The sequence below is a fragment of a genome, unplaced genomic scaffold, assembly GCF_019419815.1.
Source record: "Pyrus x bretschneideri cultivar Hongxiangsu unplaced genomic scaffold, Pyrus_bretschneideri_v1 Contig17, whole genome shotgun sequence".
Classification (NCBI taxonomy): domain Eukaryota; kingdom Viridiplantae; phylum Streptophyta; class Magnoliopsida; order Rosales; family Rosaceae; genus Pyrus; species Pyrus x bretschneideri.
Genome location: NW_025999468.1, coordinates 4,086,224 through 4,111,479, shown reverse-complemented (window position 1 = coordinate 4,111,479; position 25,256 = coordinate 4,086,224). Strand labels below are relative to the sequence as shown.

Here is a 25,256-nt window from a genome sequence, read left to right as displayed (position 1 = left end):
TAACTACAAATACTAATCCATTTGCTTTTGGTTATTTTGGGTTTGATCTGTATGGTGACTGCCACAGATGCTCTCACAGAATCCCTAGTTTTGTTTTCTTTTAAATTTCAAACTTCTCCTTTGCAAGAGGATAAAACTGTATTTAAATTTTTTTTTTAGAGACGGTGGAGCGAGCATTTGGGCGGATGTAATAACAACCACACATTGTTTGTTTTAGATACTCAATTTATAAAAGCACTCTTTTGACGGACGAATGTGCCCACACAAACTCTCCGTTTCTGTAATCCTTCTGACTTGCAGTGGCAGAAGTAGGGCAAGAATTTTGTATAACTGTGCTGTTGTATGTTTCTTTTGGGTAATTTGGTTGGATAGAGATATGTGCGGAGGAGAGTTCTTTGGGAGAAGGTCGGGTTATGGGCACCCAAATTCCTTTCATAACCTAGAGTGTTTGACCAGTAATACTATCATAAAGGAACATGTATGCAGTGCATGGAATCTAGCTTGCCTTATATCAACCGTTTGTTTGGTAATAAAGAGGCTTGGGTTTGTGTATCTTGCCTTGGCAAACCAATATTTGCTTGCTCAACATTTTTTTTTAATACTGTAGGTAGAGATCTATCCTCTCAAGATTCATTTAACCGAGGCAATGTACAGAATGATGTGGGGATATTTATTCCCAGAAGAAGAACAAGATTCACAAAGACGGCAGGTATGTTGGAAATGTTACTGATTTCAAATTTGTGACTGCTAGTACTTTTCAGAGGTATAAATGGTTGTCCAATTGGTCACATGCAGGAAGTTTGGAAGGTTTCAACAACTGCTGGTGCGAAACGTGTGAAGAAAGGCTCATTAGTCCCAGAGATTTCTGCATTAAGCGGTCAGACAAATAAAGAGTCTGAGGCCTCATCCAAAGCAAGTGCCTCTGCCCCTGCTACCAGTCAATCCTCCGTTCATGCAGATCCTGTGCAAGTGAGATTCCTTCTCTTCTTTCCTTTAATTTTTTGGGATAGTTTTTTTATGAAACAATATGATTACCGCTTCCTTATTTTCTAGATTATCATTATAACAGATTAATGTATGCCTTTTTTCTTTTTTATTGCACGGTTACTTTAAATCAACATTTGATGTTATACTAGAATGGATATAGAGAAATTATTGTGTTCGTTTATTTTCTTCCATGTGATCTTAAAGCTACACTGCACTTTTGTTGATCTTTTTGTTTGACCTGATTCATCTGTGCAGGAATCAAAATTGCAAAACCTAAAAACAACAGTTGGTGGTAGTCCAACCAGAGAGTTAAGAAGAACGTCTTCCTTTGACAGATCATGGGAAGACACTGTGGCAGAATCAGTTGCTACAGAACTTGTCTTACAGAGCATTACTGGGCCACTTGGTTCTATTGAACCAGATGAGTCCTCGAAGAATAAATTGAAAGACCCCAAAGCTGTCAAATCTGGTAGGTCATCCCATGAAGAAAAGAAGGTAACAAAGTCACAATCTAGGCCGCGAAAGATGATGGAGTTTCACAATATCAAGATAAGCCAGGTTCAGTTTCATTATCTACAATTCCATATTCCGCTAATTTTCCATTTTTACTCAAATGCCTAATATCATATTTTCACAGGTTGAGCTATGTGTTACTTACGAAGGATCTAGATTTGTTGTAAATGATCTTAAGTTGCTGATGGATACATTTCACCGTGTTGAGTTCACCGGCACTTGGCGGAGACTCTTTTCGCAGGTTAAGAAGCATATCATTTGGGGAGTCTTGAAGTCTGTGACGGGAATGCAGGTCTGCATTTATACCTTTTAACATTTACCCCTGCTGATTATCCGTTCAAAAATCCAATGAGCTAGGGCTCTTTCTTCCCTCTTTAACACCAATTTTCCCTACTATTATAATTTAGCAGCCGGAAAATTGTTATGAAAACATCGATCTCTAACCTGCTTTAAATTATCACTGTCAATTTTTTCAGGGTAAGAAGTTCAAGGACAAGGCTAATAGTCAGAGGGAACCCAGTGGATCGGGTGTTCCGGATAGTGACCTTAATTTCAGTGACAATGAAGGTCAGCCAGAACAGCCTGACCAGAATCCTATAACGTTTCTCAAGCGTCCAAGTGATGGAGCAGGTGATGGATTTGTCACTTCCATCAGAGGCCTTTTCAATACTCAACGTCGCAAGGCCAAGGCATTCGTACTGCGAACCATGAGGGGTGAAGCAGAGAATGATTTCCAAGGAGATTGGAGTGAAAGTGATGCAGAGTTCTCTCCATTTGCTAGGCAGCTCACTATAACGAAAGCTAAGAGACTTATCCGGCGGCACACGAAAAAATTCCGTTCAAGAAAAGGTTTGTCAAATTGTTCACTTTCGTAAAATGATCAATCACCTCATCGCCTTCTTTTGTCCACTTGTCATTTTTATTCTTCCGCAAGGACGTAGAAAATAACATAGCGCATGGTCTGTTCATTCTTAGGGATGCCATTTAGTTAGACGATAAGTAGGTGATCCTATAGAAACTGTCTTTGTCTGTCCAACCTCCCTTTTTCTGGCAATGTTGGATGCCTACTTTGATGATTTTTATCATTGAAACTGAAATCACTTCTACATCTTCTCGTCTTTGTAAGGTTCATCCTCACAACAGAGAGATTCACTCGCATCCTCGCCAAGGGAGACCACTGCATTCGAGAGCGATTCTTCGAGTGGATCCTCGCCCTACGAAGATTTTAATGAGGGAAACATTTTGTCCTCCAGAGAGGTTCCTTGAAGGCGGCTTTAAGAATCCCCCCAGTTGAGAAGGGGAGTAAAATGAGACAAAATATTATTTGTTCTAGTCGGGTGGCCACTATAGAAAGAAGGATTTCAGGTGCCATGTTCATCGTCCAAGGACGCACGAGGAAGATTGATGCATCCCTTGGTATCGCTTCTAGACCGTGCATTTGTGCAGCAGAAGACAGACTAACTTCGAGTAATGCGGGTTGAAGCCATCTCTCACGCCTTGATGGTCTTCGGCCTCGGGATGTAATTCTATTTGCCACAAGGGGCTGGTTGTATAGTTTTGTAAGTTGAGTTGAAGAAAACAGAGGGTCCTAAATTTGAAGAGCTCTCGGTTAATTTCCCTAAATCTGTACATAGATTCAAATATAAATTTTGAAATAAATGAATGTAGAATCTCTCCCTCCTAAACCATTGCCTTCCCGTGACTAAGCCAACGTTATCCGTCGGCAGTCTTTCCCTTAATTCTATGTTATCTCTAAACTACATTTTATATCCTTTTTAAGTTTGGGGTGGTTTTTTAAAATGTGTCATGCGGTTTTAATTTTCTCAAATTGCAGAATGAAGTTTTGAAATTGTTGTAATTTATGCATTTGTATTTGAATATTCATTAAATTGATGACATGATGAGTATAAAACACGTAATAGGATTGATATGCAAGTTACATTGCATGCGGTCTACTTTCCTACTGGATAGGGTCTTGAGTTTCAACCTATTCCGTTCCAGGATCGAGACGCCCTCTCCTAAATTGTTGTAATAGTTTCAAACTCTCTTCCATTAATAATAATTGTTTTTTAAAAAAAAATGCTAACTACATCTACACCACATTAATTAAAAACTCATCAATGTAACAGAGAAATACACAGAGAATTACAAGTTCAAATAAACAAAATGTGTAAATTGATATAATTTTAAAAACTCAAGGTGTAATGTGAAAAAATTTGAAACCTCGAGACTCATTTTGAAAACCAACTCAAATGTATAGGGTCTAAAGTGTAGTTTGGACTTTTTTTTTTCTTTTTTTTTTTTTTTTGACAAGGATAACTTCCTGCCCACATGGAAACCTTGATCTTGTACCGTTTAGAGGTAGCAAATCAACTCATTAGGTTGTTAATAGGTACCCGTTAAGACCCGTTTAATTTGATATCATCATAATATAGAGGTGAGAATGGTGGTGATGGTGGTGATGGTACAAAGTGAAATCAAACTAAATGGATTTCAATGGGTACCCATTGACAATCCAATGGGTCGATTTGCCTAGCACTGTTCATTTAAAAATAATTTTTTAGAGGACTATAATTCTGGACGGGACGATACTAAACCCATCCGGTTGAAGATGGCCTAACGACCTACAATGGCTAAATTGTTTCCGTTTGAGTAAATTTTGATCAAGCTTGGTCGTACTTCTTCCTTCAAGAGTAATCTCACTGTGATACAACACACAGAACTATATATGCATTCAAAGAAAATAGCTAGGACCTACAATACGAGCAGATATTATAGATGACAAAAGTGGACAAACCATATAGAAATTACAATGAATGAACAGAAGTGAAGGATTAATATAAACTATTAAGGTCTAAATTACTTTTAAAAACGCTCTATAGAATAAAGATGTCCGAGTCCAGTTTCTTGGCTATTTTGATCCCAAGGTATTGCAGTATCTTTCATATGACTAATGAAAAATAAGTAAGACTCAGAAAACAGAAGGCTGGACGGGAACGTGTATTATCACACAACGTGTCCGTATAAAATCACTTCTTGGTATAGAAGCACCTCATTGTATTTATCGACCTCATGAAAATAACTACGTTCAGTTACAAAAATTCCCTAATGACTATGTCTTAAACTATTTCTTAACTAAGTTAGATATACCAATCTAATATAAAAATTAGAAAACTTCATTTTAATCCTTGATAAAGATGACTTTTAGATTAAAATCATGAGTAAGATCAAGATCTAATTTTAGTCCCTTGATACATTAATAACCTCATTTATTAAGTTTATTTTTATTTTTTAATTATTTCTCTTTTTCTTCCTAATTTTTTATGTATTAATTTTATAGAAAACTAGATTTTAATCCCTAAATAAGATGAAGTTTAGAAAAATGTCTTATATAAGATTAAAAATTGATTTTAGTCCCTATACTCTATTATATGCCAGCATATGTATTCAATGTCTCTCTTTCTTATTTATAATTTTATGGTGTTCATAAATTAAATTTTATGAAAATATTATAAATTTTAATTCTCATTATGGTGAGTATCTTATATAAGAAAATATTTTCGTAGAGATTTTTCGGTATACTTATATTTTTGCATATTTTCTTATGTGCCACTAATTCATTACATTATATTTATGTACGAACATTTCAGTACACTGAGTTAGTATAATATGTTTAGTTGCTGACATTTAGGTACACTAGTTTAGTCTAATATATTTAGGTATCGACATTTCGGTACACTAGTTTAGTATCATATAGTTAGATACGGAATTTTCAATACAATAATATTTTTGCATATTTTCTTATGTGCCACTAATTTACTACAATATATTTACGTACAAACATTTCGGTACACTAAATTAGTGAAATAAATTATGATACGGACATTTAGGTACATAATTAGAGGAAGTTAAACAAAATTAATGAATTAAAATGTGTATAATAATAAATTTAAAATTTAATGCAATGACATTAAATAAGATATCTATTAAATATTAAAACAAAAATATAATATAAATTTGAATTGAGTACACATTAGGGACTAAAATCAATATTCAATCTAACACCAGATTTTTATTAAATTTTAATTTTCTTGAAGGATTAAAGTTAAAAAATCCCATAAATATATAAGAGAGGAGCAAGAAGTTTACGAAGCTTGTGGGTATAAAGAATAATAATAACCACTGGTCCACAAGAAGAAGGTTTTAAATCTTAATTTGCAGAAGTACGTAGCATGTAAAGATGGTGTAAAAAGAATGATTTATGAATGGTTGATTAGGGTTTAGGTAGCTCACGGGAAGAAAGAGGCTTGTATGGAAATTAGGTAGCTCACGGGAAGCGACTTGTATGAAAACAATGATTTTTGGTATATAAATAGGTCGATTGACCTTCGACAACCAAACAACCTTCAGACTCGATCGGAGGCTTACGTTTACTGTTCCCAGCTCACACAGTTCCCTTCTTTTTTTACCATTTCAACACTGCAAGTGATGAAACTGGCCCTCTTTTTCGTTTGAGCATTCTTGATGCTGATACAATATTCCTCCTTCCACACTGCACCATAGTGTGGAAGGAGGAATATTGTATCGGCATCAAGAATGCTCATCTCTCCTAACTTTATGATCAGCCAAACCCTATAATTTTAAGCATGGTAGGGTCAATTGATTATCTAAAAACCCAAAACTGACTAGAATGCTGCTGATCTTTGCAAAAGACCATACTTGCAAAATTACGTGCAGTCAAGAACAAATTTGTCCTCCTCTCAAACATCATTCCCTCAGGATGATGTTGGAGAGAGGACAAATGTTCTTGACTGCACCTAATTTTGTGAGTTTGTTCTTGTTCAAAGATCAGCAGCAATCTGGGCAGTTTTGGTTTTTCGGTAAGTCTATCGACCCTACCATGGTTAAAATCATAGGGTTTGGTTGTGATCATTAAATGGAGTTTGAGTCATTTTCACACAGGTTATACATGGCTTGAGAGTGAAAAATGGATTCAACAATGGATTGTTGAATCTTACTTATTTGTTGGTTTGAGAGGAAAAAATGTATGAATAATGAATAATTTTATTGTTTTTGTCCACAGATGCAAACTCGATCGCATCATGTACTGTTATTGCTGCTGATATTTTTGTTAGTATGTAAATTCTTGTTTGGTGGTCCAATTCTCAAGAAAACTAAACTAAAAAAAATAACTCAAACATAAAACCTTCTTGTTGAAAACAGAGTTGTTTTTAAATCCCCATAGCCTGCACCTCCACCCTTCTTTCAAAACGACTTTTCTACTTTGAAAAAAATAGTCCATGGATCTGCAAATAAATATCTTTCTACTTTGAAAAAAACATAAATCAGTGCCTTGTATGCAGGAAATCTCGGATCCATAACAGATCTTATAAAACTCATCGCTGCATTCACATTCACATACATTGTTAATTGAAATAATTTAGATCTGAAAATTAGTGCTCGGATTGATGTTGATCATATGTATCTGTGATATATTTGTATTCTGCATCCATGTAGTGTAAATCTGCTTTTCTTTTGTGTTGCTGGTGGGTATAGATGACTGGAATAATAAATGAAACGTTAGACCAAAATGAAATGAATGTTTTGAAATGCAAATCAGTCGAGAGATTTAAAGTCAGTTACCTGCTTTGCGATAGCTTGTCTCTCCCTTCTTGATTGCTAGGTGCGGATCCATGCATTGTACTTATTTTTTATAATTTAATTATCCTTTTGGAAATTTCTGTCAAGATATTCATTTTTCTGCATTTTAAAATTAGAAAGTGCAGTTTTTGGAGTGAACACAATGTAACAATGGAATCAACTTTCATTTTTCAACTTTGTTGATAAATTTCGTTCTCAATTTTAATCGTTCTCAACTTTGTTGACGAATTGTAGAATACTAGAATGTGTATGTAGGACTTTAAAAATGATGTATATCTATGGGGTAGGGGTGACTTGAGTGGATTAGTTGGGTCCAGTACAGAAGCCTCATCAAAATTGCCCATGCGCTGATCAGAAAAACTATTTGGGAGTTGGGACATATCTGGGCAAGTTAAGCAATGCATTTCGAGGCCCCATAACTGCTTGTTTGCTGTGACTCTGCTTGCATGTTTGTCTAAATGCTTTAAGCTTCATTAAATTTTGCAATTTGATAGCTCTACAACTGCTGTGGTTGATGGTAAACTAGACTTGCTGTAGGCTGCACGGATCCAGTTTTACTTTTTCTTGTCTGCGCACTTGACCACTATAGTTGGAAAATAGGCCCGTCTTGCTATTCCGGTTTGCTCCCTGCAAAAATCCAATGTTCTTCAATTAATATACTGTTTTTATCACCCCAAGCTTACACAGCACAAATTGTAACACACGCACATAAAACTTTTGAAACAAATGTTTTTGATGTTGAAACACAGAATGTGAAAACAGAAAATTTAAATTAAAACTAATTAGTAAATAAAACACACACACATATATATACTTTTTTTTTTTTTAAGAGTTCCTATTTATTTATTTATTTTCAAAAAATTTGAAATAAGTGGGTAACAAAGGAAATATGCACCTAGAAATAAATAAATAAAAAATGAAAGACTTGAACATCTCCAATAGAGTGTCTACAACTGTATGGTCACTAAATTTATGGACAAATGACTTCCAATGGGCCGGATTTGAAGTCCTCAAAATATCTTAATATATAAGGATTTGCCAAATATTTTTTTAGGGACTCGAATATTCTTTTAAAGCTACTAAAGAGTCCTCAAAGTTTGTGGTAGGAGTCCCCATATAGAGGTGCTCTAAAGAAAAGAGAAAAATGTTAGGAAATAGGGTTGCCTCCACATAATCGATTTATTTAATCTGTGGAGACAATTGAAGTTCGGTGATTAGATCAATGATTATTTAAGAAACATTGACTTGTCGAAGGATGACTCTAAGTACGTTTCAACTTGAAGCCATTCATCTTGAATGTGTACCATTAAGCTCACCTTTAATATTAACAGCTCTAAGTGAGTGAACCTAGTAACAAGATAAGACCTATTCAATCGAGATTTGAAATTTCATGAAAATAACTTCTAACCTCAAACTGAATAGTAAAAACTTTTGCCATGGCTGAAAACGTTTTTGAGAATTTGTTTGTCATGGAATGTCTTTGTTTTTGAGAATTCATGTAATATTATTAATTGCACGTCCTCTATATGTTTCTTTGACATCTTATTTTAGTTCCTCCTGAGCCACGTGTCACATACATGAGTGAAGGCCAAGATGCCACGTGTGTGAGGTAGTTATAAACATCTTACTTTAGTTCTTCATTAGATTCATCCCTAGAGATTCATCTCAGACCCTCCAACCTATCCCACAACCAGGTGAGTTGTGACTAATTGATCCCATTCACAAACTCGACGAACACTAAACGGATAATAAGTCGTGTATAAGTTGATGGTTTACTTTTCTATATGTAAACATGTTGCAAGTTTCGGTACAAATTCATTGATCTTATCATCTTTTTTCCCCTACACTAATGGATTGCTTTCTCTTCCAGAACTCTCTCTCTATATATAAATATATGTATGTACGTACGTATGATCTCATTTATAAAGAAATGCCTGGAATTATATTGATGGGGCTATGTATGTCCTTTTGTTCTCATACATGATCATGAAGGACGAAATAGATCAAGAGTAAGTAATATAAATCTAAATTTGGTCTCGTACATGATCACGAAAAGATGAATAGATCATTAATATAAGTGAAAATATGACTTTAGCCCTTCAAACTCAATTTTCTTCATATAAAACCCTACATAACTTTTTTACTCAAAGAAAACCCAATGACTAGGATCCACATAAGCAAATTCATTAACTTCATATTAATTCACACATTTTACATTTTTCACATGCCTAAAATACCCCTATTACATACTTGATGTAGACAATTAATTGTAAGGAAATAGTAAATGATTTTGCAACAAGAAAAAAAAAAAGACATTAATGTTAAAAATTTATTGCATATTAATTTTTTAGAAAGGTTTTGAATTTTCATAAAACTATTCGATTTAGTTTTTTCACCCTACTCTTGAATACTTTTGAATTTATCCCTTTTTATTAATATATTAGAACATTGTATTTCATTATCTACATGCACATTAATTTACCTACAACAATTATACCATGGGTGTAATATAATATCTCTTTTTTACAATGATGCAAAATAATATACCAACAACAAAACGTGCCTAACATATGTACTAATTACATGGAAAATAATTTACCTATATTAAGAAGGAATGTAGTTCGATGCATAGTATTAAAAATATTATGTTACACCCATGTTTATAAAACAATAAAACATGCCTAACATATCTAACAATACATGGAAAATAATTTACCTACAAGTTAGAGAAATGTTATTTGGTTGGGTGTAGCATAAATTTTTTTAATAATTGGAAAAATTAAATATAACTAGGTGTCGTGTAATTTTTTTTTATATAATTAGAACAAATTAATTTACCTACATACTCTTTGAAATGTTCATTTCCAATGATGCAAAATGTTCATTACCTAACTACAAATTAATTTCCAATAATTTACCTACACCAATTATACCATGGGTGTAGGTACCAACAACTAAACTTGCCTAACATAAGTACTTGTACATGGAAAATAATTTACCTATAACAAAAGAAATGCAGTTTGATGTATAAAATCAACAATATTATGTTCCACTCATGTTTCTACAACAACAAAACGTGTCTAACATATATAACAATACATAGAAAATAATTTACCTACAAGTTAGAGGAATGTTATTTGATTCAAAATATATAATATAGGTGTAGTATTTTTTTTTTTAAATAATTGGAACAAACTAATTTACCTACCAATTAACATGGATAAAATTGCTACAAAATATATCACGAAAAAAAAAAAACTAATTTTCTAGTTTAACATAGATATGGTTAATGCAAACACTTTTTTCATTTTATTTCACTTTTTCTACTACTTTTAATTTGGCATAAATTTAGGAATTTGAAAAAGGGACCATAAAGTATGAGTGGCATGAGTGTAAATAAATTGCATTAATAGGTCAATAGTGTTACTATATGTTTGCAAATTTTAAATTAGGGCTTAAACTAGATCTTTAAAGATAGATGGGTTTTTATCTAGAAATAATGAATTGTAAGGGCCAAAATCTAAAGCACCCTTAATATAATTCTCAATTGCATTAAATAATACTCACTACCTTGAATACATTGTTAAATTAATAAAAGGAGCAAAAGAGAGACGAGGCTCACAATACCATTTGGTATCTTACAAATCAAAATGTATGAGCTAGCCGCCACCTGTCGCCGGTGAAACCAAAGTGCCTACGTACATAACCATTACTGCACGCCCAGACGAAGACGAAGCTCTCAATTTTTCAACATCAGAATTGTCGAGCACATTCCTGCATGTATCTTCCTTAGGCATATATAATACCAAGTCACCTCGATCCGATTCCATCAAAAGTGCACCATCGTCGAGGAATAAAGGATTCAACGACCACACATTAGGAGGGAAAATCTCCGGGCGAATTTTTGCAAAAATAGTCCAAGATTGATCGACCCCATATTCCATCATCACCCATAGGGTAAGGCCAGTGTCCTCAAAGTCAGGAAAATTTTGGGAATCAGGGCAGAAAGTGTGAAAGAAGAGACGATTTCCAGTAGTCCCCACTCCCGCCCAACTACATTTGTTATGCCTAATAGAGGAAAACGAATGAAATTTCTCCTGTGCGAAATCAAAGGACCTGATTATTGTCCCGTTATCGTGTCTATGATTCCAATGTAGAGCTCCATTTAAGAAGCACCCTCGTCTATCAATACCAAACGAGGCCGCAGGCTTGAGGGAGTCTACAACAATCTTCCATGAAGCCGCTTTGAGTGAGAAGATTGCAGCAAATCCATCTTTGGCACTTATACCGCCCAAAAGGACCTTGTAGTCTTGAGTGGTGGAATCGTAGCCGAATCCGTAATAACATGGTCTGAAACAAAACCAATCAATGTCCGGTACCTTACGGGCTGTTCTGGTACTAGGGTTCCACAAGAGAAGTCTTATATTTTCATAGTATTCCTTATAGTATTCAAGTGGAGGGTTAAGTAGTAGGCAGATGAGACCATTGCAAGAACCCACAAGTGATGAATCGTTGAGGCTAGTATCATCTGGAAATTCAGCTTCAACGTCTCTATGGTTGCTTCGTATCGCTGATGAAGAGGCAGAGGCGCAGGCGGCAACATTCTTCTTCAGTGATTGGTAGTCAATCAGTAGGGGAGATACAGAGGGGGGTGGTGGCGGGGCTGGTGGCGGCCAGTACGGTTTCGTGAGAATCAGGACATTCTTGTTGCTGTCGTTGGTATGTGCTCGGTGCTTGGCCACGAACTGGGGAGTAGTGATTAAGGCACGCCATGACTCGCATACACAACGGAATCGGAGGATAGATACGACCGGTAGCCATGAAAGTATCTCGACGATTATATCGTCATTGTTGGAGGACAAGATCGGCAATTCTCCATCATCACCCGCCATAATAGTAGAAAGCGAATGGCTGAAGTTTCGCACGTATTGATCGTTAGGGTTACAATATAAATGTAAATATATAGATATAGATATATTTATTGTGTGTGTATATATATTAGGAGTCCTATATATGCTTGTTCTAACAGGGAAAGGATAAATACAAATATGACTCCTACTAAATATAGGACTCCTAATATATATATATATATATATGCTTGTTCTCACAGGGAATGGATAAATATATATGCTTGAACTAATTGGATTAGGCGATTTCACATAAAAAGAAGAAAAGAACTTCTTTTTTTTGTTTTTTTAAATTAAAAGCAAAAAAAACTTAAATTAATTGAATGTTGTTGACAAACAAAAGACAATAAATTAAAAGTCTACAAAAAACCCGTAATAGCCATATTAATGTTGGTGGCATTGTGTTGTAAATAAATTTAAATGTATGGACATCTTTTATCTTACCTGACATCAAATTCAAAATTTAGGTTTTATTTAGATGTTTTAATATAGATGGGTTTATGTCTAGAGTTCAACAGTTATACGAGACTAAATCTAAAGCACCCTAAAAAGAATGACTTGTGAAGAGTTGATTAGGGTTTTAGGTAGCCCACGGCAAGAAACAGACTTGTTGTGAGGGGTTGATTAGGTAGCTCATGCAAGAAAGAGACTTGTAGGAAAACAATAAAAATGGGGGTATATTTAGGTGTTTGGACAATTGGGCTCAGGGCCTACGTCATTGGTATTCAAACTCAAGCACATGTATAAAACTGAATTACCTACCTCCATGTGTTACAGCAGCGAGAGGTCAAACAGCAACTAAAGGATCCTGTTGGAATTTATTAGGTTTATTTAAGAAATTAATTAGAGATTTGATTTGATTTTGTAGTAGGGTATTTTGGCATTTACGCATTAGGGTTCTTAGGTTTATTTCACTATAAATAGAGCTTGTAATTTAGTTTGAGAACAAGTTAGTTTTATTCGAGTTATATAGTCATCTAGGTATTTTCGATTATAAAAAGTATTATTCTTAGTTTTATATTGTTGGTCTCTCATTTTCAACATGTATCAAAGCATGTTTAATCGTTTGGGGTTGAATCTGTTCTTAGTAGCCAGTTTGTTTGTCTTGTCACGTTCCTCTTCTTCGTGTCAGTTTGTGTGTTAGTTTGCTCGGTATCAGTTTTGTTAAGGTTTTGTTCCCCAGCCGGCTAATACCATCGTATCATCCGCACCGCACCGCCGCCGTTACTCCGCTGCACCTTTGCACCTCAAGACTACCGCTGCCTGATCTCGCGCCTGACCTGTGTTTGTCGAAGTCAGTTACCTGCTTTGCGATAGCTTCTCTCTCCCTTCTTGATTGCCAGGTGCGGATCCATGCATTGTACTTATGTTTTTGTAATTTAATTATCCTCTTTGAAATTTCTGTCAAGGTATTTATTTTCCTGCATTTTAAAGTTGAAAAGTGCAGTTTTTGGAGTGAACACAACGGAACAATGGAATCAACTTTCATTTTCTAAAGACCGGCTCCAACTTTGTTGATGAATTTCATTCTCAATTTGAATTGGTTATCTACTTGAATCCATTTTTCTAAGCCTAATTAGTTCATGCAATTAGCGCTCTTTCATGTTTAAACATGCTAAATACTTTAGATTTGAAATTCTGTGTGTTGAATGTCAAGATAGAGAAACTTTTCTATAAAAAGCCTTCTGTACATTTATGCATTTGTTTCTATTACTTTGGGTAAGAACCGTGAAACTCTAATCTTAATTTTGTCCTCCTTCGAATTTAAGAGCGAAACTTGATGTATGTATACTCTTTTTTTTGCTGTGAATTATGCAAATTAAGTGTCTTTGGAGGTATTATGGGTATATTGTTCGAATTGGGGTTTTTAAAGTTTATCAAGAAATTTGATCTAGGTTTCATATATTTTGTGACTCACATTGTTTTTTAGCATTTTTTTCTGTCACTGACAATATTGGCAACAGATTTGTTAGTGTTAATTAGAGCAGCCATGGTTTTAATTTGCATCAAGTTTCAGCATTTTGTTCTAATTTTTGCAAGTTATTTGGTCAGCTCTTCATACTCTGATCACAATTGCTGAGAGTGTCAAGGGCAATGGAGTTGCTGTTGAAAAGAGTAAGTCGATATTTGACGAGTGTTGTGTTTGATTTCCAGTACTATTTTGACAAACATAATGGTTAATGTTGTTAGAAACTACCACATTGTTAGAAAAGCTGAAGAAACACTAGAATTTAGTGAGTCTGAAACGTTGAGGTTGACATTTAGGATTCTCTTTCTTTTAGAGGCTTGAAGATATCTCGATCTGCTTCAAATTTCAATTTTTGTGCCCCGTACGGTTTGTGTTGTGCTAAAAGCATGATTGTTTATGTTGGAGTGGTTTAAGGGAATGTCCAACTGAGTTGGGCAGTTTTTGTTCATTCTGTTTAGGTGAGCATCTTTGGAGGTATTGTGAGTATATTGTCCGAATTGGGGTTTTTAAAGTTGAAATTTAATCTGAGATTCTGAATTTTTTTACAACTTAGTAATTTGTGGAGTTTTTCTTAGTTTTTATCAAGAAATTTGATTTAGGTTTCATATATTTTGTGAAATTAGATGTTTTTTTGTGAAGATTTTTTTAATATATTATTGTGAAAGTTAAAGCAATTTATGTGTCTGAAAATGCTCGAGAGTTGAATGTGACAAAGTAAGCACATCAGCATGTAAACCTGAAACCAAGAAGCTCAAACCCCGAGAATTCGATGGTTAGTCCTGTTTTTCAGATTTGTTTGCTTCAGTTAATTTTGTTGTAAATTAATTAATAATATATTAGAGCGACACCCTGTTGGTTACTGTGTTTTTTTTTTTTTTTTAATTTTTTATATAGTTAATAACATGTATTTTCTGTTCGTTGCATTTAGAAGTAACCAACCTTAGTTATGCGACTCAAAATCTGGGGCAGCTTCTGGACCTTATTCTCAGGAAGGTAACATTTTTATGTTTTTTTCCTTTTTTTTTGGACCCACCCACATGGGAAAATTTCTCATTTGGTTTATTTATTTATTTAATGTTGTAAACTCAATCAATGTTAGAAATAGCTTTTTGATTTTTATCAATGGGCACGATGCTTCAATGTTAGAAATAGCTTTTTGATTTAAAACTGCAGGTAATATATTTTTTTAGGAACTCGAATATTCTTTTAAAGCTCCTAAATGAGTTCTCAAAGTTTGTGGTGAGAGTTCCTGTATAAAGATGTTATAAAGAAAAGAGAAAAATATTAGAAAATAGGATTGCCTCCGCATAATCGATTTATTTAATCTATGACAGTTGAAGTTGGATGGTTAGATGAGTGATTACTTAAGAGTTATTGATTTGTCGAAAGATAACTCTAAGTACGGTGTCAACTTCTGGCCATTCATCTTAAATGTGTACCATTAAACTCACTTTTAATATTAACAGCTCTAAATGAGTGAACCTTGTAACAAGATAAGGCCCATTCAACCGGGAGTTAAAAACTTTTGCCGTGGCTGAAAACTTTTTATAGAATTTGATTGTGATGAAATGTCTTTGTTTTTGCAGAATGAAGATGGGGGATGGCGTCTACATATTGAGGGGCCAAATGCTATGTTTGTGAACTGTTTTTTATATATTGCACAGTAAGATGATGATTATATCTCTGGTGTCCACTCGAAATCTCTGGACTCTTCTGCTTCGTTCGGTTTTCTGTCAACCAAAAATGCAAATCCCTGCTTCTCGAACACACTCTCTCTCTCTCACCACCAGGCTCTGCTGCGGCGTCAAATTCTGGGCCTCCATCGACGTCGTTTTCTAAAACCCTTTCTACTCAAGGTAAAGTTATTCTAGGTTTTAGTCCATATTCAGATCACCCCCAATTTCAAAATTTTAGGGAATTGATTCGTTTTCCTGTTGCATGTTTAACATTCATCTGGGTGATGGTGGTTTGAGGGTGTACAAACTGGAATTGCTGATGGTAGGCTTGAATTTGGCCAAATTTGGGTAAGAATCGTGAAACTCTTAATCTTAATTTTGTCCTCCTTCGAATTTAAGAGCGAAACTTGATGTGTATATACTCTTTTTTTTGTTGTGAATTATGCAAATTAAGTGTCTTTGGAGGTATTATGGTTATATTGCCCGAATTGATGTTTTTAAAGTTTATCAAGAAATTTGATCTGGGATTCTGAATTTTTTTTATAACTCAGTAATTTGTGGAGTTATTCTTAGGTTTTGTCAAGAAATTTGATCTACGTTTCATATATTTTGTGACTCACATTGTTTTTTAGCATTTTTTTCTGTCACTGACAATATTGGCAACAGATTTGTTAGTGTTAATTAGAGCAGCCATGGTTTTAATTTGCATCAAGTTTCAACATTTTGTTCTAATTTTTGCAAGTTATTTGGTACAACTATTCATACTCTGATCACAATTGCTGAGAGTCTCAAGAGCAATGGAGTTGCTGTTGAAAAGAGTAAGTCGATATTTGACCAGTGTTGTGTTTGATTTCCAGTACTATTTTGATAAACATAATGGTTAATGTTGTGGGGATGCTACTGGAACAGGCATAAGCACCTCTACTGTTGTCTTGAAGCTGGATGGCGAAGATGGACGGATTGTGTTGAAGGCTCAGGTTCGTTATTTCCTTTTGATTTTACTGATCAAAGTTGTTATGTTACTCACTGCTGGACTTTTTGTAATAATTATTTGTTCCTAATACTAAAATGGTCCCTCTTTCTGTCTCATAGTTGGTGATTTTGCTGGGAAAGGCTGAAGAAGTCGAGGAGACTGCAATTCCTGTGGTTGCAGCGTGAAGGCATGTATGATTCAGCAGAGTTTGAGTTGAAACTTGGATGATGAGTTGTAGCTGGGTAATTCATTAGAATAATAAGGATGTGTATATGAGAGACAGGTTTAGCACTTTGATGTAAATAATGAGATTTTTTGCAGCTCACAGCTCTCTCTCTCTCTCTCTCTCTCTCTCTCTCTCTCTCTCTCTCTAAGGATGTGTATATGAGAGACAGGTTTAGCACTTTGCGTCCTAATACATGTTTTCTTACATGTCCTTTGATATAAATAATGAGGTTTTTTGCAGCTCATAGCTCTCTCTCAGCTCACACACGCACACATAAACAACCACATTGTTAGAAAGCTGAAGAAACACTAGAATTTAGTGAGTCTGAAACGTTAAGGTTGACATTTAGGGTTCTCTTTCTTGTAGAGGGTAGAAGATATCTGGATCTGCATCAAATTTCAATTTTTGTGCCCAGATTTTAGTGCCCTGTACTGTTTGTGTTGTGCTAAAAGCATGATTGTTTATGTTGGAGTGGTTTAAGGGAATGTCCAACTGAGTTGAGCAGTTTTTGTTCATTCTGTTAAGGTGAGCATCTTTGGAGGTATTGTGGGTATATTGTCCGAATTAGGGTTTTTAAAGTTGAAATTTAATCTGGGATTCTGAAATTTTTTTACAACTTAGTAATTTGTGGAGTTATTCTTAGTTTTTATCAAGAAATTTGATTTAGGTTTCATATATTTTGTGAAATTAGATACCTTTTTGTGAAGATGTTTTTAATATATTGTTGTGGTAGTTAAGGTAATTTAGGCGTCTAAAAATGCTCGAGAGTTGAATGTGACAAAGTAAGCAGATCAGCATGTAAACCTGAAACCAAGAAGCTCAAACCCTGAGAATTTGATGGTTAGCCCTGTTTTCAGATTTGTTTGCTTCAGTTAATTTTGTTGTAAATTAATTAATAACATATTTGAGCAAAACCCTGTTGGTTATTGTGCTTCTTTTTTTTTTTTATTATTATTATTTTTTTATAGGTAATAACATGTATTTTCTCTTCTTTGCATTTAGCAGTAATCAACCTTAGTTATGCGACTCAAAATCCAAGGCAGCTTCTGGACCTTATCCTCAGGAAGGTAACATTTTTATTTCTTTTCCTTATCATTTGATCAGGTTTTGGGTTTACGATTTCAAGTTGGTGCCATTAAGCTATCACCCTCAGACCTCAAAATTCAGGTGACCCCATGATTTTAATATTTCTTCTCATGTTTTGTCCAATTATTGTTCTATTAATTGTATTCTTTAGTTAAATAATGATTAATTAGAATGTCTAGTAAAAAAACTCAGGCATTGCAGTGTTTGAAATGATAATATAAATCCAATTTGGCCATTAGCCAGTCGGAGAACCTTATTTGGGAAGGAGGTTTTAAAGTTTCAATAGTTTCGTTGTGTGTAAATTTTTGTGCTTTGCCTACCGGAAATCTAATAACCAAAGGCTTACTTATGTTTCCCAAATGGTTTTTAACTGTATGTTTCGTTTCTTTACTATTTTCAGATGATATAAATGATCAGTTATGTGATGCTGTTAAGAATTAAACGAATTTTGCGATGCTCTTTAGAATGAAGGTTCTAATATATTTGATTTGCTGTCTACAGAAAAACCAAGGATTTGCCAAATATTTTAAAGAAATTTACAAATATGAGAACTCAAAGAGTGGACTCTATATTAATTTTGAGTTGGAATGTTGATGCTCTCTATGTGTTTTTTTTTCCTTGTTTTTTGGACCCACCTGCATGGGAAAACTTCTCATTCGGCTTTTCTTTTTCTCTTTTTTTTTTTAATGTTGTAAACTCCTGAAAAATCAATGGTAGAGATAGCTTTTTTATTTTTTATCAATGTGCACGATACTCCAACGAAATGAATGAGCCCTCATGAGCTTCGATAGCTAGTCACCCCGCCCAAGGAATAAAGTTTGTGGTGGGAGTTCCTATATAGAGGTGCTCTAAAGAAAAGAGAAAAATGTTAGAAAATAGGGTTGCCTCCACATAATCGATTTATTTAATATGTGGAGACAGTTGAAGTTCGGTGGTTAGATCAGTGGTTACTTAACAGTCATTGACTTGTCGAAGGATGACTCTAGTACGATTTCAGCTTGTGACCATTCATCTAGAATGTGTACCATTAAGCTCACTTTTGATATTAACAGCTCTAAGTGAGTGAACCTAGTAACAAGATAAGGCCCATTCAACCGAGATTTGAAATTTCTTGAAAATAACTTCTAACCTCGAATTGAAGACTAAAAACTTTTACCGCGGCTGAAAACTTTTTGGAGAATTTGATTGTTATGAAATATCTTTGTTTTTGCAGAATGAAGATGGGGGATGTCATCTGCATATTGAGAGGCCGAATACCATGTTTGTGGACTGTTTTGGTTCATATTTTGATATGGATGATAATATATTTTAATATATTTCAAACATTTAACATAGTTTTAAAACCCACGACATCGGGTGGGCTCAATTTCTAGTGTATTACTATATTTGCATGCATTTTTCATGTAATATTATTAATTGCACGTTCCCTTTATGTTTCTTTGGCATCTTATTTTAGTTCCTCCTGAGCCACGTGTCATATTAATTAGTGAAGGCCAAGACGCCACGTGTGCGTGGTAGTTATGAACCAGGCGGGCCAAGCAAACTAACTTTGAAACTTTGATTTCAGAATTTCAATCACAAGAGCTTGATTTGATTTTTTGAAGGAAGACGAAGAAACCCAATTACACAAACTCTCCGTTTCTGTAATCCTTCTGACTTTCAATGGCAGAAGTAGGGCAAGAATTTTGTATAATTGTGCTGTTGTATGTTTCTTTTGGGTAATTTGGTTGGATAGAGAGATACAAGGAGGAGAGTTCTTTGGGAGAAGGTCGGGTTATGGGCACCCAAATTCCTTTCATAACCTAGAGTGTTTGACCAGTAATACTATCATAAAAGAACATGTATGCAGTGCATGGAATCTAGCTTGCCTTATATCAACCGTTTGTTTGGTAATAAAGAGGCTTGGGTTTGTGTATCTTGCCTTGGCAAATCAATATTTGCTTGCTCAACATTTATTTTTAACACTGTATGTAGAGATCTATCCTCTCAAGATTCATTTAACCGAGGCAATGTACAGAATGATGTGGAGATATTTATTCCCAGAAGAACAAGATTCACAGACGGCAGGTATGTTGGAAATGTTACTGATTTCAAATTTGTGACTGCTAGAACTTTTCAGAGGTATAAATGGTTGTCCAATTGGTCACATGCAGGAAGTTTGGAAGGTTTCAACAACTGCTGGTGCGAAACGTGTGAAGAAAGGCTCACTAGTCCCAGAGATTTCTGCATTAAGCGGTCAGACAAATAAAGAGTCCGAGGCCTCATCCAAAGCAGGTGCCTCTGCCCCTGCTACCAGTCAATCCTGCGTTCATGCAGATCCTGTGCAAGTGAGATTCCTTCTCTTCTTTATTATGAAACAATATGATTACCGCTTCCTTATTTTCTAGATTATCATTATAACAGATTATTGGATGCCTTTTTTCTTTTTTATTGCACGTTTACTTTAAATCAACATTTGATGTTATACTAGAAGGGATATAGAGAAACTATCGTGTCCGTTTATTATCTACAATTCCGTATTGCGCTAATTTTCCATTTTTACTCAAATGCCTAATATCGTATTTCCACAGGTTGAGCTATGTGTTACTTACGAAGGATCTAGATTTGTTGCAAATGATCTTAAGTTGCTGATGGATACATTTCACCGTATTGAGTTCACCGGCACTTGGTGGAGACTCTTTTCGCGGGTTAAGAAGCATATCATTTGGGGAGTCTTGAAGTCTGTGACGGGAATGCAGGTCTGCATTTATACCTTTTAATATTTACCCCTGCTGATTATCCGTACAAAAATCCAATGAGCTAGGGCTCTGTCTTCCCTCTTCAACACCACAGTTTAGTTGAATTTTCCCTACTATTATAATTTAACAGCAGGAAAATTGTTATGAAAACATCGATCTCTAACCTGCTTTAAATTATCACCGTCAATTTTTTCAGGGTAAGAAGTTCAAGGACAAGGCTAATAGTCAGAGGAAACCCAGTGGATTGGGTGTTCCGGATAGTGACCTTAATTTCAGTGACAATGAAGGTCAGTCAGAACAGCCTGACCAAAATCCTATAACGTTTCTCAAGCGTCCAAGTGACGGAGCAGGGGATGGATTTGTCACTTCCATCAGAGGCCTTTTCAATACTCAACGTCGCAAGGCCAAGGCATTCGTACTGCGAACCATGAGGGGTGAAGCAGAGAATGATTTCCAAGGAGACTGGAGTGAAAGTGATGCAGAGTTCTCTCCATTTGCTAGGCAGCTCACTATAACGAAAGCTAAGAGACTTATCCGGCGGCACACGAAAAAATTCCGTTCAAGAAAAGGTTTGTCAAATTGTTCACTTTCGTAAAATGGTCAATCACTTCGTCGCCTTCTTTTGTCCACTTGTCCTTTTTATTCTTCCCCAAGGACGTAGAAAATAACATAAAGCATGGCCTGTTCATTCTTAGGGATGCCATTTAGTTGGACGATAAGTAGGTGATCCTATAGAAACTGTCTTTGTCTGTCCAACCTCCCCTTTTTCTGGCAATGTTGGATGCCTAGTTTGATGATTTTTATCATTGAAACTGAAATCACTTCTACTTCTTCTCGTCTTTGTAAGGTTCATCCTCACAACAGAGAGATTCACTCGCATCCTCACCAAGGGAGACCACTGCATTCGAGAGCGATTCTTCGAGTGGATCCTTGCCCTACGAAGATTTTAATGAGGGAAACATTTTGTCCTCCACAGAGGTTCCTTGAAGGCGGTTTTAAGAATCCCCCCGGTTGAGAAGGGGAGTAAAATGAGACAAAATATTATTTGTTCAAGTCGGGTGGCTACTATAGAAAGAAGGATTTCAGGTGCCATGTTCATCGTCCAACGACGCACGAGGAAGATTGATGCATCCCTTGGTATCGCTTCTAGACCATGCATTTGTGCAGCAGAAGACAGACTAACTTCAAGCAATGCGGGTTGAAGCCACGCGTTAAAAGTATATACTTTTCTTTTAAGAGTTCCTATTTTTATTTTTTTTCAAAAATTTTGAAATTAAGTGGGTAACAAAGGAAATATACACCTAGAAATAAATAAATAAAAAATGAAAGATTTGAGCATCTCCAATAGAGTGTCTACAACTGTATGGTCACTAAATATATGGATAAATGACTTTTAATGGGTCGGATTTGATGTCCTCAAAGTATCTTAATATATAAGAATTTGCCAAATATTTTAAAGAAATTTACAAATATGAGAACTCAGACTCTATATTAATTTCGAGTTGGAATGTTGCTTATTATGTTTTTTTCCTTGTTTTTAGGACCCACCCACATGGCAAAACTTCTCATTTTGCTTTTTTTTTTTAATTTTTTTTTTTCAATGTTGTAAACTCTTGAAAAATCAATGGTACTAGAGATATCTTTTTTATTTTTATCAATGGGCATGATACTCCAACGAAAGGAGTAATAATATTTTGGTCTCTACATTTTGGGATGATACTGTAAGGATTTACAATTGCAGACAACATTTTTTTAGGGACTCAAATATTCTTTTAAAGTTACTAAATGAGTCCTCAAAGTTTGTGGTGGGAGTCCCTATATAGAGGTGCTCTAAAGAAAAGAGAAAAATGTTAGAAAATAGGGTTGCCTCCGCATAATCAATTTATTTAATCTGTGGAGACAGTTGAAGTTCGGTAGTTAGATCAGTGATTACTTAAGAGTCATTGAGCCATTCATCTTGAATGTGTACCATTAAGCTCACTTTTAATATTAACATTTCTAAGTGAGTGAGATAAGGCCTATTCAATCGAGATTTGCAATTTCATGAAAATAACTTCTAACCTCGAACTGAATGGTAAAAACTTTTGCCATCGCTAAGAACTTTTTTGAGAATTTGATTGTCATGAAACGTCTTTGTTTTTGCAGAATGAAGATGGGGGATGGCGATTGCATATTGAGGGGCCAAATACCATGTGTTTGGAATGTTTTGGTTCTTCATTAAGATGTAAATAAATTTTGATATGGATGAGAATATATTTTAATATATTTCACACATTTTACATAGTTTTAAAACCCATGTCATCGCGTGGGCTCAATTTCTAGTGTATTACTATATTTACATTAGTTCATGTAATATTATTAATTGCATGTCCCCTATATGTTTCTTTGACATCTTATTTTAGTTCCTCATGAACCATGCGTCACATACATAAGTGAAGGCCAAGATACCACTGTGTGCGTGGTATTTATAAACATCTTATTTTAGTTCTTCATTAGATTCATCCCTAGAGATTCATCTCAGACCCTCCAACCTATCCCACAACCAGGTGAGTTGTGACTAATTGATCCCATTCACAAACTCGACGAACACTAAACGGATAATAAGTCGTGTATAAGTTGATGGTTTACTTTCTATATGTAAACATGTTGCAAGTTTTGGTACAAATTCGTTGATCTTATCATCATTTTTCCCCTACACTAACAGATCGCTTTCTCTTCCAGAACTCTCTCTCTATATATAAATATATGTATGTACATACGTATGATCTCATTTATAAAGAAATGCAGCCTGGAATTATATCGATGGGGCTATGTATGTCCTTTTGTTCTCATACATGATCATGAAAAAAGAAATAGATCAAGAGTTAAGTAATATAAATCTAAATTTGGTCTCGTACATGATCTTAAAAAGATGAATAGATTATTAATATAATTCTCAATTGCATTAAATAATACTCGCTACCTTGAATACATTGTTAAATTAATAAAAAGAGCAAAAGAGAGACGAGGCTCACAATACCATTTGGTATCTTACAAATCAAAATGTATCAGCTAGCCGCCACCTGTCGCCGGTGAAACCAAAGTGCCTACGTACATAACCATTACTCCACGCCCAGACGAAGACGAAGCTCTCAATTTTTCAACATCAGAATTGTCGAGCACATTCCTGCATGTATCTTCCTTAGGCATATATGATACCAAGTCACCTCGATCCGATTCCATCAAAAGTGCACCATCGTCGAGGAATAAAGGATTCAACGACCACACATTAGGAGGGAAAATCTCCGGGCGAATTTTTGCAAAAATAGTCCAAGATTGATCGACGCCATATTCCATCATCACCCACATGGTAAGGCCAGTGTCCCAAAAGTCAGGCAAATTTTGGGAATCAGGGCAGAAAGTGTGAAAGAATAGACGATTTCCAGTAGTCCCCACTCGCGCCCAATTACATTTGTTATGCCTAATAAAGGAAAACGAATGAAATTTCTCCTGTGCGAAATCAAAGGACCTGATTATTGTCCCGTTATCGTGTCTATGATTCCAATGTAGAGCTCCATTTAAGAAGCACCCTCGTCCATCAATACCAAACGAGGCCGCAGGCTTGAGGGAGTCTACAACAATCTTCCATGAAGCCGCTTTGAGTGAGAAGATTGCAGCAAATCTATCTTTGGCACTTATACCGCCCAAAAGGACCTTGTAGTCTTGAGTGGTGGAATCGTAGCCGAATCCGTAATAACATGGTCTGAAAAAAAACCAATCAATGTCCGGTACCTTACGGGCTGTTCTGGTACTAGGGTTCCACAAGAGAAGTCTTATATTTTCATAGTATTCCTTATAGTATTCAAGTGGAGGGTTAAGTAGTAGGCAGATGAGACCATTGCAAGAACCCACAAGTGATGAATCGTTGAGGCTAGTATCATCTGGAAATTCAGCTTCAACGTCTCTATGGTTGCTTCGTATCGCTGATGAAGAGGCAGAGGTGCAGGCGGCAACATTCGTCTTCAGTGATTGGTAGTCAATCAGTAGGGGAGATACAGAGGGGGGTGGTGGCGGGGCTGGCGGCGGCCAGTACGGTTTCGTGAGAATCAGGACATTCTTGTTGCTGTCGTTGGTATGTGCTCGGTGCTTGGCCACGAACTGGGGAGTAGTGATTAAGGCGCGCCATGACTTGCATACACAACGGAATCGGAGGAGAGATACGACCGGTAGCCATGAAAGTATCTCGACGATTATATCGTCATTGTTGGAGGACAAGATCGGCAATTCTCCATCATCACCCGCCATAATAGTAGAAAGCGAATGGCTGAAGTTTCGCACGTATTGATCGTTAGGGTTACAATATAAATGTAAATATATAGATATAGATATATTTATTGTGTGTGTATATATATATTAGGAGTCCTATATATGTTTGTTCTCACAGAGAAAGGATAAATACAAATATGACTCCTACTAAATATAGGACTCCTAATATATATATATATATATATATATATATATATATATATGCTTGTTCTCAC

General features: G+C 35.4%; 2 protein-coding genes and 1 long non-coding RNA gene across 7 annotated transcripts in view; 2 read left to right on the top strand and 1 right to left on the bottom strand.

Annotated features, from left to right (window-relative positions):
* LOC125475963 (protein SABRE-like) overlaps positions 1 to 23,028 on the top strand; it is a 43,799-nt gene extending 20,771 nt beyond the window's left edge. For 3 of the 5 annotated variants that reach the window (XM_048581484.1, XM_048581485.1, XM_048581487.1), the window contains 6 exons: positions 608 to 709; positions 796 to 969; positions 1,243 to 1,545; positions 1,625 to 1,792; positions 1,977 to 2,349; positions 2,627 to 3,185. In XM_048581484.1, the coding sequence (XP_048437441.1) occupies positions 608 to 709; positions 796 to 969; positions 1,243 to 1,545; positions 1,625 to 1,792; positions 1,977 to 2,349; positions 2,627 to 2,766 (1,260 nt within the window). In that variant the 3' untranslated portion in view covers positions 2,767 to 3,185. Of the gene's footprint in view, positions 1 to 607; positions 710 to 795; positions 970 to 1,242; positions 1,546 to 1,624; positions 1,793 to 1,976; positions 2,350 to 2,626; positions 3,186 to 20,151; positions 20,326 to 20,568; positions 20,737 to 20,932; positions 21,306 to 21,583; positions 22,186 to 22,881 lie in introns of those variants that run through there. The other 2 variants (XR_007257318.1, XM_048581486.1) reach the window with 2 other exon arrangements.
* LOC103938161 lies at positions 12,860 to 17,768 on the top strand. Its single transcript, XR_007257319.1, has 8 exons — positions 12,860 to 13,411; positions 14,121 to 14,183; positions 14,966 to 15,030; positions 15,624 to 16,061; positions 16,456 to 16,531; positions 16,623 to 16,690; positions 16,806 to 17,437; positions 17,651 to 17,768. It is a non-coding gene; the product is annotated as an uncharacterized LOC103938161 (long non-coding RNA).
* A 635-nt stretch (positions 23,029 to 23,663) lies between the features above and the next one.
* On the bottom strand, positions 23,664 to 25,058 carry LOC125475965 (F-box/kelch-repeat protein At3g23880-like). The gene has a single exon (XM_048581488.1). The coding sequence runs from the start codon at positions 25,018 to 25,020 to the stop codon at positions 23,788 to 23,790; it is 1,233 nt and encodes a 410-aa protein (XP_048437445.1). The 5' UTR covers positions 25,021 to 25,058; the 3' UTR covers positions 23,664 to 23,787.
* Positions 25,059 to 25,256: the final 198 nt, after the last annotated feature.